The sequence below is a fragment of the Acanthopagrus latus genome, chromosome 16, assembly GCF_904848185.1.
Source record: "Acanthopagrus latus isolate v.2019 chromosome 16, fAcaLat1.1, whole genome shotgun sequence".
NCBI lineage: Eukaryota > Metazoa > Chordata > Actinopteri > Spariformes > Sparidae > Acanthopagrus > Acanthopagrus latus.
Window position 1 is genome coordinate 2915098 of NC_051054.1, and position 16461 is coordinate 2931558.

The 16461-nt window shown below is 42.8% G+C and overlaps 1 protein-coding gene across 10 annotated transcripts in view; it reads right to left on the reverse strand.

Moving 5' to 3' along the window:
* Positions 1-7024: 7024 nt before the first annotated feature.
* fgfr3 (fibroblast growth factor receptor 3) overlaps positions 7025-16461 on the reverse strand; it is a 71633-nt gene continuing 62196 nt past the window's right edge. For 6 of the 10 annotated variants that reach the window (XM_037071347.1, XM_037071349.1, XM_037071346.1 and 3 more), the window contains exons 15-18: positions 16015-16085; positions 13765-13902; positions 13266-13434; positions 7025-12937 (exon numbers count right to left, since the gene is read on the reverse strand). In XM_037071347.1, the coding sequence (XP_036927242.1) occupies positions 12773-12937; positions 13266-13434; positions 13765-13902; positions 16015-16085 (543 nt within the window). In that variant the 3' untranslated portion in view covers positions 7025-12772. The remainder of the gene's footprint in view (positions 12938-13265; positions 13435-13764; positions 13903-16014; positions 16086-16461) is intronic. The other 4 variants (XM_037071355.1, XM_037071352.1, XM_037071354.1 and 1 more) reach the window with 1 other exon arrangement.

Genomic DNA, 16461 nt, shown 5'->3' on the forward strand with positions numbered 1-16461 from the left:
TGTCCCTCTATTTCCAGCTCACCACCCTGGGAACAAAATCTGGAGCCAGCACAGAACGTAAAGTCCGAATCCAATCTGATGGAACGTATACATGCAGGAGTAACGCGACTATCAATCGAATAATCTAGGTGTTCTAATCTGACTATGAGAAATCCGATCCAGTCCGATTTTAGTCAGACTATACATATACATGAATCTTAAAAATCCGATCATAGTCGGACTAACCCAGTAATTTTTTTTTTTCTTGAGTGTCATGTAAACGCACTGAGTGGTTTTGGTGTGATGACCAAGAAGAAGAAGAAGAATTCACTGTTCATTAGAACAACAATGGCGGCTCCTCGAGAGGTTAGAGTCGCTGCTCCTGCAGCATCAGTTATATCAGAACTGGAGAGTGTTTTTCATTGAAAGAAGTGCACAAATTGTCACTGAAGGATTTTCTTGATGGAAAATATGTCTTCACCGTCCTCACCACTGGCTTCCTCCAAATGAACCAATCTTCTGCCGAGTATTTTTTGAAGTGTCTGTCCTTTTTCAAACAAGGACGACTTTTCAGATGTCTGTGTAAAAACCATCTGCTGTGTGAGGTTAACTGAAAACTCTGGAGGTCTTTTTGTAAACTTACATAAACGTAAATACGACAAACATTTTATGCCTTAATTAGAAAGGAGGATGTATCTACGTGAGATTGTGTCTGAGCAGGATAAAATTACAAGATTCTCATTATCCAGTAATTTCCCACGGAGCGACGGTGTTGCTGCTGCACTGAGGGGAAAACAAAAGGAAAGAACACAAGATTGTATCTGTTGATGTATTGTTTCGTACCAGCCCACACTGTGTTTTTGTATTAATATCAACGTATTTACATAATTGGACAGCTGATGGTTTGTTTTCTCTCGCCTCCAGTGTTTGTATTCTATCTCCGGTAGCAAAGCTTTCACATCTTAAACAGCAATTTTAAATATTTAGTCAATAACAGCAACTGTATAATTCATAATTATCCCACGATTATATGAATATTCATTGTATCTGTTGCAGGGTGCTGCGCTGCGATACTGTAAGCTGTGACCAAAACATAAAAGCCTCAATCCCTGTTTGTCAAACCAGTCGTCTAAACTGCAAACATGTAATCAAATGCATGAAAATAGTGTATGTTGGAGCAACACTATAGATGGAAATGTCATGCACTCATAGGAGCACCGCAGGAGTTATGAGTTGTTTGCATGACCTTTCTCTCTGTAAATCACTACGTTAAACCACCAAAGGGAATCGTAAACGCGCCCTGCCCTCCTCCGCCTTGAATCTTCCTATTGAACGCAGAGATACAAGCACCGTGACCTACACCAACATTTTTCCCTCATGATCGCACATCATGGGTGAACATGTCAAAACAGCTCAGAGACGACTCTCAACAACCAGGGCCCTCCCGTCACCCTCTAATCCAGCAATTAGAGACAAGGCCAGGGAGATGGAACAGATGTTCCATAAATGGGAATGGCAGAGGGAGTCCTGGCCGCCGATGGTATTCCTAATCTCTCCGAGGAGGACGACCATGGAGAGAAAAAGGGAGCAGCCACCCTGCTGCAGCACACACGGAGGTCAAACAGGACTCTTCTAATAACTCACGGCGCTTGTTTTAGGCAACACTGGGTACTAGACGGGTGGGGTTTGCTTCTCGAGGAGGTCACGATGCTTCGAGTAAAGTGATCTGACAATCACCCCTCATACCTTGGGGGGATGTGTGTGCGTCAGTCTTTGTAATTTTCCGAAACCTGACATGCACCTCCACAGAAATCTAACTGCACGTCGCAGCGACGCAGACCACAGCGACTGTGACTGATCTGCTTGGCAGCGTCACATTTCTTTCTTCTCCTGAGCAAAGTTAACACAGGATTATGACCTGTAGTTGCCCCAGTAAACACATCAACCTCTTCGGCTGAATGCTGTCGCTCCAGACCGGCCGACCGCTGCTCTTCTTGGGTTTTAAGGGGCCACCACACCTCCCAGACTCAAACCAGCGGCCAACTGCTTTTATCCGACCACTCCGTTACCTCTCGTCTGCCAAAGACCCAGATTTATTCCTCAGGTGGAGAGTTAAAAGGGAGGATTACTTCCTGAACAAACATTCAGATGCAAAATCATGATAATGAAGTTGTTGTTTTAGTGTACATAATGTTTGAAGCTCTAATAAAGGTTTGTTTGGAGTTTTTCTGCCCTCTAGTGGTCATAAATCACTTCATGCAGCTTTAAATATTAGATTATGATGAGTCAGTTGTTCATTAACCAGAATTTACAACAAAACTTTTGATGTAATTATTCATTTCATAGTCTAGTGTCGTCCATACTTGCTCCACCATTGATGACTATAGATAATAGTTGTAAGCGTCCTCAGACTAAATTCTTATAAATATGTAATATATGTAAATGTTTCAAATGGCCTGTTGAGTCTTTGTCCACCTGTTTTTCCAATAATAGTATTGTTGGATGCTGGTTTAAAACAGGAAACAGCCTGCACAGCACTGTTGCAGATGGTGTGAAACTGATTTTTACAGTCCGGGTTTGGTCCAAACGCTGATGTTTTGAAGATGTGTCCAGCGGTTACACAGTGAGCTGCCTTTGGCTGCAGCGTCAAACAGTTTTATGTGCTACTTGCGGTGTCCAGAAACACAAACGCTGTGAAATCAGTTGCGGTGATAAATCGCTGTGAACTCAAGGAGAGAGAAGAACAGTCCCTCGAAATATGATTATGCATTTATGTCCTGTGTTATTCTGTTTTATTCGCTGAAAGTAACAGCTCAGCCCCAAATCAAAAATACAGCTTCTTCTTTTAACTGTCGCTCTTTTCATCCATCCAGAAAGTTTCTGTCTGAGCTGCTGAGTTTTGGAGATATCAGCTGTAGAGACGTCTGCCTTCTCTTTAATAATGTGGACTCGGCTTGTGAAGCTCAAAGCACCAAGAAAATACATTTGAAAAACTCAATGGCAAAGTCTCTTTCCAAGGATTCAGCTACCAACCTCATCACCCCGGAGAAGGTTCAACACTGTTCTGCTGAGTGGTGATGTTAGCGTGCACAGTTAGCTGTTCCTCCATTATTATTATTATTATATGCTCAACAAAAGTGTTAATGCAACGCTTTTGTGTTTGCTTCAGACTTTTTTCTGTGTGAACTTCTCTCGGATTTTGAGCTTTGTTCTGCGTTTCAGGAGCAGCAGGTGGAAAGATCATTCTGGCAAAGCAAAATGTGCTCAGTGAGACAAAGTTCAACAGATTTGTGCTTGAGATTTTAGAGATATTAGTCTTTTATGTGCACAGAAAACGTTTTAGATCCTTTACTTCAACTTGGAAGCAACACAAAAGTGTTGCGTTTTGATAATAATGGATGAAAGGCTTCTTTAGTCTCCTTAGTGTTGTCTTTTCTCCATAAATCGATTTCCTGTTGTCACTCTTATTTCATTTCTTTTTGTCCTCAGAAATGCACCGCCAGACTTTGCTTCAACTAAACATAATGTATTTGCAGAACTACACTGTGTTTCCCCAGTTTTCCTGCTTTGTTTCTGAGTAAAAACAATGATTAAAAATAGAAAAATATTGGAAACCAATTGTTGCCTCTCTGACCGACACCTGAGAAGAAAACCCCGCTGTCAGAGAGGCATCCACGACCTAAGCAGCAAACAAACCTATGTTGGTCCCTAAACCATCATCGGGTCTATTCCTGCAGCTCGGTGGGACCCGAGTTCTCCAAGGAGCGCTGAAAACCGGATTGTTTTACACACACCTGTTCCCGGACGTCACTCGGCTACACGCCTGTCTCACAGGGAGCGCAGTTAATCGCTGATTTGGCACACTTACAGTGACAACATACCAAGGTCCAGTTTCAGGAACCCAACAGACACATTCTCACACACAAATAGACACAGAGGTACACACATTAAAACACACACTTTTACTCACACACACACACACACAGTGTTACGACCACATTAGCACAATGGCGCTGTAACTGAAGTCACTGAAACCTCCTGATGGGACAAACAGTCCAGCCGCTCAGCAGCCATCTTTGATTTTCCCCCTCCGACTGTTGACTCACCAAAATAACTTCAAACTGTGCAGAACACACAGCGCTGCGCTTTGAAAGCCAGAGCTTGCAATTATTTTCAGTTGTGTGCAGAAAAAAAAAGGGTGATAGTTTGTGTATTCTGGAAGGCTTGACGCTTTGTGGCTTCAACTGAATGGGAAACAATTAAAGTGCCTCTTGGCAGCACATGAAGCCAGACGGGGATAAAAATGGCTTTTCAGCTCGGGTGAGGCCTCTCGGCTTCGGTTTGTCTGGAGTCATGAGAATCTTCGAGAGAAAAAAAAAACCCTCCTGGACTCGGGGTCACTTTCAGCTTTGTGTTTCTTCTTCTCCTCCTCAGTTCACGAGCACAGGATGCTTGTACCCACACAGTGCAGACAACTGAGAGTCACGAATGTTGAAATGACCTTTCCTGGCTAATTCATGTACCGTTAGCATCTGTGAATGTGTGATTTCTTACAGGGTCTTTCTGTCAGTGCACAGCAGCTCATGTAACCGGCAGCCAGGGCTAGCAGGACGACTAGCGAGCTACTCTGCTAGCATGAATTTGTCGTCTTATTACTATAGTAGGGTAAAAAATCCATGCTAACTCCGTTCGATGTGCTGCGCTGTTGTTGCATTTGTCTGACATGAAAGGAGCTAAAGACAGATTAATTTGGTGAAAGGCACAATGTTATTTTGGAGGAAGGTTTCCTTGATTCAGCTATTAATTTAGTTTGTTTCTCATCATTTTTGACATTTGTGAGGGGATAAAGAGACTCAGCAAGTTGATTAATTGTCCTTCTGTGTCGGTGTCGTCATCACCTCTCCGGCTCCTCCTGCTCCGGCTGAGAGGTGGTTTAAAGGTCGCACAAGCCGCCCAGAGAGGCAGAGAGGGCTTAATGACCGACAGCCAATGGTTAGCAGAGGAGGGGAGCCGGGAGAAGGAATCGGGAGCGGGGGGGGGAGGAGAAGGAGAAAAAAGTGGGACTGGGAAGGAGCGAGGAGGAGGAGGAGGAGGGGGAGGAATGGAAAGCGTCCACCAGCGCAAACACCTCTGAAACAGAAACATCCATTTAGCAGCGAAAACAAGCCCCCCTCACAAGACCTCCGTGAATGGGCCACTTCAGCCGGCCGAGGAAGTTCCAACGAGGGGCAGGATGTTCCCCTCAGGACGCACTTGAGACGGGCTGAGGGCCAAAAGCCTGAATACATAGACCCCTCTCTCTCCCTCTGTCACTGTCCAGCTTTGCCCTCCCACCCGGGCCGAGTGGCTTCAGAACCCCCCTTTCCAAAAAAACACCCCGTTCTCCCTCTGCTGGCCCGCCCGCTCCTTCCCCTCCTACCAGCCGTTTGCTGAGCCGCAGCCAGCGAGGCGGCGAGGGAGGGCGTGGAACTGTACTCAGCAAACAAAGACGGAGGGGCAAAGACTTTCCGTGATTAAAGAGCAGTTAAGATGCTATGAGAGGCTAATTTGTTCACTGTGTGACAGAATCAACAGGAACTGGGGGCAGAAATCTGTGCCGCCTGCATTTCCTGCTGCAATTTGAAGGAGAATACGGCTTTGATTTAGATTTATGGCTCGTTTAGTGACGCCTACAGTCAGTTTACTTTTCCTTCAGTGCATCCTTTATGTACTCAGAGTTTCAACACTATCTCGAAAAACAATCCTTAAAGCGTTCACATGCACACAAGTAATCGGATTAGATTAAGAAATCAGATTATAGTAAGAAATCTGATAAATGTGTTTACGTTCAGTTTGCATGCAGACGGCCTGTAACGCTGCTTCTTTGTGTGCTAATGCAGAGACACGTTTAATGCAGGTTGCACGGACGTCAGCATGAATCCCTCCAAGTTTTACCTCCAAAAAACTCACTAATTAACACGTCATATCTTGTTTATTTACTTGGTGGTTTTAGGGAGGTTATGTATCAGGCGTTTCGTGGCCAATAGAGACTTGAGTCTCTGCTTGTTGCCAGGTAGACTCACGGTAACTTAATGACCTTGTTCACAGTGTATCTGCAGGTTTCAACTGCAGCTCACAGACTTTTTTTCAGGATATAGATCGAATTAGAGCGACGTGACGGGAGGAAGAATGTGAAATCGGCAAACGTGTTTGTTTCTGTCGTCATTTTCAGCGGTAACTGTAACGAGGTCCGACCTATCTGACGTTTCTGCCTAGCTTACTTTGTGTGCTGTGTTTCTTTGCTAGAAGATAAACTGCAGCTGCATTTTCACTGTCATTAAATGAAAGAACCAAACTAAAAGCACTGGATGGTTTGCGTTGCATTCGTGGTCCCAGGAGGATGAATCCCCTGAGAATTAAACATGGGACCCGACCTCATTTCAAGTCGTATCCAACTCGTCATCCGTCCAGTCTTTTAGTCCAGAGCTTGTTTGTGCTCAGTGTAGCCGAAAGTTTGTGCCGAAAAGGAAAAAACAAGCCACCGATATCTGCGACTGTACCAACAAAGAGCTCAGACAAAACAAACCGAGACACTCAGCAAACAAAGTCTCTGACGTGTGTGTGTGTGTGTGTGTGTCTGTGTGTGTGTGTGTGTGTGTGTGTGTGTGTGTTCCTGCGCTGCTTTGGTTTCATTTCATTAACACAAACATCTAAACTCTCTGATTTGTTCGCCATGAATCACAAAGTCTGTCTGGGTTTTATTTTTTTTTGTTTGTATGTTTGACTTGTTTTTCAGCCACGGGACCCAAAAATATATATATACGCTCTCAGTGACAGACACGGCGATGACAGCAGAGCGCTATTATAACATGTTTATTGAAAACCTTTTTTGACAGCATAGTTTGTCAGGCACAGAGAGAGAGACAGAGAGAGAGACAGAGAGACAGAGAGAGAGACAGAGAGACAGAGACAGAGACAGAGAGAGAGAGAGAGAGAGAGAGACAGAGAGAGAGACAGAGAGACAGAGAGACAGAGAGAGAGACAGAGACAGAGAGAGAGAGACAGAGACAGAGAGAGAGAGAGAGAGAGAGAGAGAGAGACAGAGAGAGAGAGAGACAGAGACAGAGACAGAGACAGAGAGAGAGAGAGAGAGAGTTGTGAAATTGTTGTTTTTTTTTCTCCCCCCAGTGGGAGATGTTTGCCCGGAGGGGATGTTGTGGTGGAATGTTACAGAGGATTCATCATGATCAAAACAGGTACATCGCAACAAACAAGCTATGAATTAAAAAAAAAAAAATAAAATGAAATAAATCACATAATGCCAAAATGGTTAGTTCCACCTTTTTTTTCTATGTTAGACACATGAGCACAGAGGGAGGGGGAGAAATAAATTATGTGGGGTTGAAAACAAACGACAAAAACATGATTTTTGTCTCTATTGTTGTAGAAAAACCTGACGTGGAATGCAAAACGTAACGGAGGAGAGAATAAACTGTGTATGAAAGGTCGTTTCTTCTCTAATATTCGGTACAAAATAGCTCACACGGCTACATAAAACTCTACTCGTGTACATCAGCGCAAACAAAAAAAAAAAGCACATTTCAAACTATAAATTAATCTGGACTAATGTCGTCAGGTTAGAGCTGCAGGAGGAAAATGAAAGCTGTGTGAAAACTAACCACTCCAACCTGAAATAAACAAAGATATGTGGGTTGTTTTGTGTTGTGATCTTCAATCCTGATTTTTGTCTTTATGTTGCACATAAAAAGAGAATAAATAAGTCAGTCAGAGTGGAGACGACAGGTGGTTAAAGGCCGATGTGTGACTGTACATACAGTAAGAGTCCCTCCCTGCCGAGGCCGCGGCTGTTTATCATTCACAGCAAAAGAAAAACACTGTGAGGAATGTGTTGTTTTTAACATCTGTCTGTTGAGCAACGCACATCTGTCTCGAGGCCAATACAGACACTTTTTTCCATCAGAGCCGGTGATATATTGCAGACACAAACACTGTTTCAGATTATTATTCAGTGTTTGCACAAAAGATTTGATGGAAAAACATTTAAATTAAATTATTTACGGCACACTAAAACTCCTCACAAAAGTCAAGATTTATTATTTTTTTTGTATTTAGTTTAGGCAGCGACATATTTCAGAGGGAACATCATAAGAAATACCACATTTTATCTTCAGTTTGAGTGGGAATCCTGCCAATGCTAGGTAGCTAGGCTAATTAGCTTCCTCTTTCTGGGTGGGAGGTAGTTAGCTTAACCTGCCAGCTTCCACTTTGTGAGTGAGTGAAACTTATAAAATGACAGCTCACTAGTTGTCTGGTATTGCTACATGGGCTAAGCTAAGCTAATCAGAGCAGCCTAATTGATAGCTTGTCTGTTAGAATAAAACAGTTGCTATGTCAACATGCCTTAGCATTAGCGCAATTAAAAGCATGCCGAATTAGCTCTTTGTACTTCCTGTTTGCAATGTACCAAAGAATGTCCCCAAAAAATATTTTGGTATTTCTTTGATTCTGAAAAAACTTAAAATTGTGACAATTCTAAGGCAAGTTCTGTATTGTATTTTTCTCTGATTTCTTATTTAAATATAAACATGTTCATTACGTCTTTTTTCTCAGATCTGACTTTGCTGTGACTCAGAGATTGAGTCCTACTTTCACGCAAATTGCAGCAATCTGGCTTTACAAAGTTTTTAAGCATCTAAATTGTTTCCATGAGTCACTTCACTATTGCTGACTTGCGCTGATCAGCAGGACATTTTTAGTCTCATCACAGATATTGCTTTACTTTCGTCGCCGTAAACAAGACAGATGTCAAAAGCATACTCTTTAAAAGTGATTGAACAGACAGAGGCCGTCAGTATGAAACAGGGCAGGGAGGGCATCCGAATAAAATACAATAAAGGATAAATTAAGCCAGGAGCAAAGCCTGATGGGGGCCATCAGTATCTAGTAAAATGACTGCTCTACATCATCATCGTCATCATCATCATCTTCTGGCTCTTTAATGAAAAAAAAAAAAAAAAAACAACACTGAAAAGCAGATAGCTATGAATAAAAATACTCTCACCATAGGGAAAGCTTTTACCCAGCATGGAAGAATAAATAAAACAAAACACCATCCGTTTCATTAGATCCATCCACCTCTACACAAGTGCCTGTTTGTCCGTCTTGTTCACTTGATAAACAAAAACAAAAATAATATCTGGCTAAAATGTACATAGCCTGCTTTTAGTGAGAACTGCTCTTCTTTATTTGTATGTATTTCCTTTTTTTAGTTGCAATTATACATTCAAAACATGATCAAAATCATTCAATTAATCTCCTTTTTTTTTCTTTGTTTCGCGAAATTTATTCCAGGCACTTCATAGATTTCAGGGCCAAAAAACTGCACTTAACAACAGAAATAACCTTTCACTTTACAAAGACCTTGTTTCTGCGCACAAACCGACGACAGAGTAAATAATTTGGTGCTGGAAAAACACAAAACCCTCCCAGTGTAGCAACAGAATTAAACACAAATTATCTTTTTAAGTACTTTTAAATATTGGGGGTGGGGAGATTTCATTTAAGTACCGACACAAGCTTGTTGGGTAAATACATCACATCTCTCTCTCTACACAAACTCAGTCCACACACTGGAATAAGGCCATTGCACAGTAAAGTGTTAACACCTTTTTTCCATTTAGCAGCGAGTGAATCGTGTTTCTGAACCCTTCGATGCCACTTGAATGTCTCTTTCCCTTTTTTCTTTGTGACTTTGCTAAAAACAGACTCTGTAAACATTTCAACCCTTGCGTTTTTTTGGGGGGGTCGGCTGGAGGAAGACGACTGCATGAAAGGATAAACGGAGATAACCGTTTTGGCAATCCCATGATCCTTCGCTGCGCGCGTGCCCTCCGCCCGCCTACATTCGACAGTGCAGTTTTTGGTTCAGAGATCTGGTGAACTCGATGAAATAGACTTTTAAGACTAATTTGGCACTTTTTCCAAGCTTGAGGAAGGATCCACCACAGACTTCAGAGTCTCCTTTAACAAACCGACATATAAACTGTTTATATAACGCTGCGTGATCTGTCAGTCTCACAGCGTGCCTTCATTTCAGTATTAATACTATAGAGCAGCGATGAAATCTCAAGCGACTGGGCAGGTTTGTTTGTTTTTAGTAACACTCCAGCACGAAAGGACATTGACGGCTTTAAGTGTGCACACTGGTGCTGCGTGTCTTGCGCAAGGGCACTACAACACCGCACGCAGCTTGTTAGCATCGACCCTGTGACCTTTATCTTACAATATAAGTGTGTGAAGCCTTCAGAGAGACCTTCAAAGACAAAATCCACCTAGAGATGATGTGACACTGTTCAGATAATGATCACATACTGTTTAATTCATTTTTTAAGAGCTAGAACTAGATGCTGACACTGAGACATATTTATGTCTGTTGTTCGGTGGCGACCTCTAGTGGCAGCAGTAATTATTACAGCTGCAAAAGAGGAAGTCAGGTGAAAAACTCGGGAGACAGCTGTTTGTATCCAGTGTGAAAACACACGGCAACAGAGAGTTATTTTAATTTGTTAATGTTGTAGTATGCAACCTATGAACACTTGTATAGAAGTAACATATTTATTCTCATCCACTATGTTTCCTGAACCTGACAAAGTAGTTTTATTGACTTTCTTCAACTAAGAATAAAGTTGTTTTTCGAATGGGAATGAAAATCCAGTGTACCAGTTTATCCAAAGAACAGAAATGTTTTCTGGACTCAAAATCCCAAAATGCATTGCAGTTAAAACACAGAATAATCTCGGGTAAAGCAATGCAACTTTCCTTTCCTTTTTTTTTTGTTAATTTGCTCTTTTAAAAAACGTTCTGTTGCATGTTTTCACCTTTTTCTCAACACAACAAGTTCATGCTCCCCTGATAGCTTTCATTGCATTCTGGGAAATGTAGTATCACTGCTCACATGTCTGAAATGGCTCATGTTGACTATTCTAACATCTGATGCGTTTTGATTTAGTCAATCTATCGCTAACGTCTCTGCAGACAGTTGCAGTTTTGCATAAACACTAATTTGCAAATGTCAGGAGTAAAAGGGGAAGCACGGCATTGTGGGATTTGTAGTACAGTAGCGTACATGCCGTGGCTGGGATTTGGGAGAGAACACTATATTGGATTTTACTGAACAGTGAAACGTCATCAGCAGGAGGATTCATCCTTTAACGAGCTGCTGAGGTTTTCTGAAGGATTCTTATGATTCACAGCTATTTGTTGTTGTTGATGTTCAATTTGTCTTTAAGTACTTCAGTTCTACTAAAAAGGCCTCTCTGATACATTTATCCAAGCGCCGCCTTTTTCTTGCCCAGCAAGAGTCAAATCGTTGCTTTCATATTGCAAAAAACGTCAACTTTTCAAACCAGGTTTTGAACTCGGTTGCAAAACTTCCGGCTTCCTTCTTGCAGGAGCCTTCAGTTCACGACTCGCTCTCAAAAAAAAAAAAAAAAAAAAAAATCATCTTCCCGTCTGTCATACATTCTTAATTCTTAAAAACTGTAAACAAACAAAATAAAAACAGATGGATCATAAACCAGAGGAGTCTGCCAGTTGTGAAAAATAACGTCGCAGTTCTGTTTGTAAAATAAGTTACAAAAAACAAAAAAAAAGAAATAAAAATCTTTGCGTACAGTACTAAAATCCTAAACTAGACCTTTCAAACTTAAGAACCACATGTTAAGTCTATAAATATCTTTACAAATATACACGTTAATTATTCAAATAAACCTTTTTTCTGTATCACTTTAAATGATTAAATGATTTACACTTTCATGACAGTGTCTTCTAGATTGCTTCCATCCTAAAAACAATACTTTAAGAAAAGGTAATTTTTTTGTCTTTTAAGTACATGGCTGTGGACAGCAATATGATACATATTTGCATTTATATATTTACAATAAATCATTTTTCTAGATACATAATAAAAAAAAGAAGAAAAGCCTCCAAACTTTAAGTGTATTAATTACTGAATGGCCCTGATGCTTCGATTTTGTGCCACGATTATCACAAAACTGTTTTGTTTTTTTTTGTTTTTTCCCCCGGGATGCTAAAACGTGTCGATGGGCGTAAGAAATCGATGAGAAACACTTTTAATATGCTCGTGTTGTCCTCTCTGCAAGCTGCGACGTGTTATCGAAAGTCTACGGAAGAACAAGTCCCATCATCGAGTTGATTCTGGCTTTGCTGGTATGTTGACGGGTGTTTTCTTTTGTTTCTGAAGATCGTGAAGTTTCATCGCGATCTGCGGGCTCCGTGCAGACAGGAGGATAAAAACTCTGAGGTCCTCGCCTACTGGATCGCCAACCAGTCACTGACCAATGCCCTTCATTCCCTCCTCTTACATCCTTTTTTTTTAAAAAAGTCCTTTTCAGTCTCAGGAGGTTTTTTTTTTTTTTTTTTTTTATCCCAGTAGGCACGGAATGGTTTCATCCCCACAGATTGTCTGTAACAAAAGACTGGCCCGAGTACAAAAATATAATTTCAATTTCTGAAAAGACGAACACAAACATGGTTCAACGGCAAAAAAAATAATCCTTCAATGTTTCGAGAGTCTCTTGGGTAGCAGGAGGAGGAGGAGGAGGATTTCGAGTTTAAGACGAATCGAAGAGCTGAAGCACTGTGGAAGTATTGCATGCAGAGTTTTTCATTTCCATATCTTGAGGAGCTTAAAGTCACTGAGAGGTGTTTGTGTTCGTCACAAAACTGCGAGGGGGAGGTTAAAGTCCGACACCCCCCCTCCTCAGCTCAGACTCTATGTCCTAATCACCCCGTTACTGGGGAGCTGTTTGGGAAGACAGGGCTCGTCAGGCAGCGGGTCGTGGGCGAAAACCGAGTCGTCTCCTGAGGAGCAGGTGCTGTTGGAGTCCTGACAGGTGGGCGAGTACTGCTCGAAGGGCACCGCCAGGTCCAGGTACTCCTGTCAGAGGAGAGGTCGGAGGTCAGCGGCACGTTTATCAGAGGCGAGACAGTGAAGAATTATATAGTTTACTGCAGAACAGGTTTACAGGACAGTTTAATAATCTGATTTTTTATTATTTCATACTATAACAAAGTAAAATTCTTGTGTTTTACAGTTCAGTGTGATATGAGACTTTATATTAGCTCAGATTTTAGCATAAATGTTGCATTTTCCTGGCAATAAAGCTGCACTACAGTAACTTGCTATAATGCCTCACAAGAAGGAATAATAACCTTCCACATCATCAGTAAAAAGTTCCAGATATCCAAGGTGAAACTAAACTAACGTTTTGCGTTCTTCGCGGCGCTTCCGTGTTATCGGTGAGCAGCAGCTGTGCGTGGAGACTTACATCGGTGGAGGTCATCGATAAAACCCGGTCGTGATCTTCTACCAGCTGTCTGAAGGTCGGTCTCTGCGACGGCACCGCGTGCCAGCACTCCCTCATGATCATGTACCTGGAACAGCCATCGAAACCACACATACATTTAGAAAACGCGTCCTCAGATGTCAGGCGGACCGTTCCTAGTAAATTCTGTCGGTCTGCTTGATCTGCAGCTGCGTGGCGACGGCCTGTAATTGAGGTTAAAGACCAGTTTTCGCTTTCTGTTTTTTTTTTTTGTGTGTGTGTTTCCAGCTGCAAGCAGACACCACAGTTTACAGCAAACCAACCACAAGTGCATGAATCTGCAGCCGGGGTGTCATCTCTGTCTTTCCTATCGATCGGGTTTATCCGCTGCCTGTAAACGAGCTGAAACTGAACAATGGCTCATTAAAAAAACACCTACAGCTCGTGTGTGCAGTTGGCAGGTTTGTCCATCCGATGTCCCTCCTTCAGCAGCTTAAACAGTTCCTCGACTGGGATCCCCGGGTACGGCGAGCCTCCCAGGGTGAAGATCTCCCACAGCAACACCCCATAGGACCACCTGAACACACACACACACACACACACACACACACACACACACACAGTGAATATGGATTAGAGCCTGAAGCAGCGACGGTTCACAGAGACGCTTGTGTTGATAAAAAACCCACTGAATCTGTTGTGTGTGTGTGTGTGTGTGTGTGTGTGTGTGTGTGTGGAGGATATTGATCTTCAGTAATGTTTTCTGCACCCAATTTAAGAATCAATTTGACTTTCTTATTGTTCGGACAGGCTGGTCAATAATTGTAGATATCAACACCGCAGCCCTCGAGGCGAGAGAGGAGATGAGCGAAGAGTCAGTGGAGGTTTAGAAATGGAGGACGTGTTTCTGCTTTGTTAACGGACGCTGAGGTGAATAAAGATATTGAACAGGCTGTGTGATCAGATCGAGCTTTTACAACCCAATAATACAGCAACACAACTGCTTTGTGATATAACTGCATTAACAGAATCTGGATTTGCATCTAAGTAACTTGATTTTTATGCATTTTAGTCACTAGGACAGTAAAAAAAAATGATATATTGATGTTGTAAAATAACGTGAGCGGTACAAGATGTTAATCCTGTGGATTTACCCTGGATGACAGTAAATCTCTCCTTCACGCCTGAAGGTCTTTTGTTCTACTGGACGCTGATCATATAACTGATTTACTGTCGAGCTTTTCTATCCTTTAAATCATTTCTGCGAATGACTCGACGCCAGCAGCTCTCGTGTTTTGGGCGAGCACCGTGTGTCGCTCTCAAGGTGCGCTGAGGTTTTCCCCTCTGCTGATTTTATAGAGTAACACATCTGAAGCTTTTCAAAATAAAATCCTCACCTCCACGAGAATTGGCAGTGGGGGTAAAACTCACTGGCGGGAGAATCAAGGGGTTTTGTTTCAGCCTGAAACCCAGCGAATGGATTTTATTGTGTTTTACTGGTGGAAGCTGTCACTTTGAATCACAACGTGATGATGCAAATTCCTGTTTGTCTGTGTGAAACAACCCTGTAAAAAAAAAAAAAAAAAAATCCTGACAAAAAAAAAAAAACATGGCTGCCTGACGGTTCTCGCTGCCAGTTCTGCTCTCAGAGCTGTAACCGTTTTGGAAAGCTGCGAGAACTGTGACGCCAAATGTGCCGTGTGAGCTGCTGCTGCACGCAAAAGTTTCCTTAAATTTGCTCCTTTTTTCTCGCCGTTTGTTTCGTTGTCTGACTGTGAAAGTGTGCGACGGATTAGTCTGAATGTGTTTTAATTGTTCGCCGTCTGTTCCAGAGTAAGATATTTCAGTAAAAAAAAAACCCAAAACCCATCAGGGGTCAAAAGTCAGAGTCCCCCCGGGGTGTGTGAGAGTAAACTGGCTGCAGAGCGACTACTGTATGAAGGGAGGAGGAGGAGGAGGAGGAGGAGGTTTGGCGGGAGGATTGACTCTGTAATCCAGACCTGCTGAAATAACAGAACAGGCTGATTCTCCTCTCTGCCTGTTCCCAGTCTGGTGTAATCACACGGCGAGCCAGTGTTGACAGGGGCCCGTGTTTGGCTTGGATGGCTGTGCTGGGGACACAGCGTCTGGCCGAAGCCGACAGAAGGAGGGGGGCAGTTCGGTTTAGTCGGAGGGGTTCAGCAGCTACAAAACAGATCGACTGTGTGACCCCCCCCACCCTCCTTCGCCTAAACTCGCCTTTCTTCTCCTGATCGCTGCCAACGCCGGAGCAATCAGAGGTCGTAAAAAAAGGCGGTGTTCGTCTGATTCCTTTTGAGTTGTTGTGGAAAACACCTTGCGATAAATCCACTGACCCTCTTTATCTCCTTCTGTTGGATTTGCGCTGATAAAACAACGGTAAAGATCTCCGTCCGTGTCTCTCGCTCTCTCTATCTGATGGAGATTAAAGAACAAACGCGGCGAGGAATGCGGAGCCGCTGATACACAAGAAGCTCGGGATTATCGAGCCGGCGCAGATGACAGCGAGCGGGAGAAGGGAACGCCGCGATTCCATATTCACACGCACAAACTCCGGCGTTTGATGCTAACGCGCTCAGTCACGATATTTCAACACCCGGATTCCTCCGCTGTGCGGCGGCTCCACATGAGTGGACGGTTGGCATGCGACGGCCGGTTTGTGCAAACTCACACATCGCTCTGGTGCGTGTAGACCCGGTCGAACAGAGCCTCCGGAGCCATCCATTTCACGGGCAGGCGACCCTGCAACAATAGAAGACACAACAGAACCGCAGCGGTCAGCAGAACCATTCTGTACAGAGCAGACGGCAACAACATGAACCCAAACACACGCAGATCACCGCCGCCACCGTCCTCACACCGAGAACTTCAGACCGCCACAGTACGAATATGAATTATAATCTACTACATATCGACATTAAACTTCCCCAGTTGATAACTTACATTAAAACATTGCATACATCTGAAAATACTGTACACAAAATCATGTTTTTAGGCATAAACAACTTCAACATGAACAACTTCCTCTGTGAAACCATCAGAATAAAGAAAGTACACACATATTTAGACCAAATGTAGCGTAAATTTTCCTACATTTTTAACAAATACCCCCACAAAT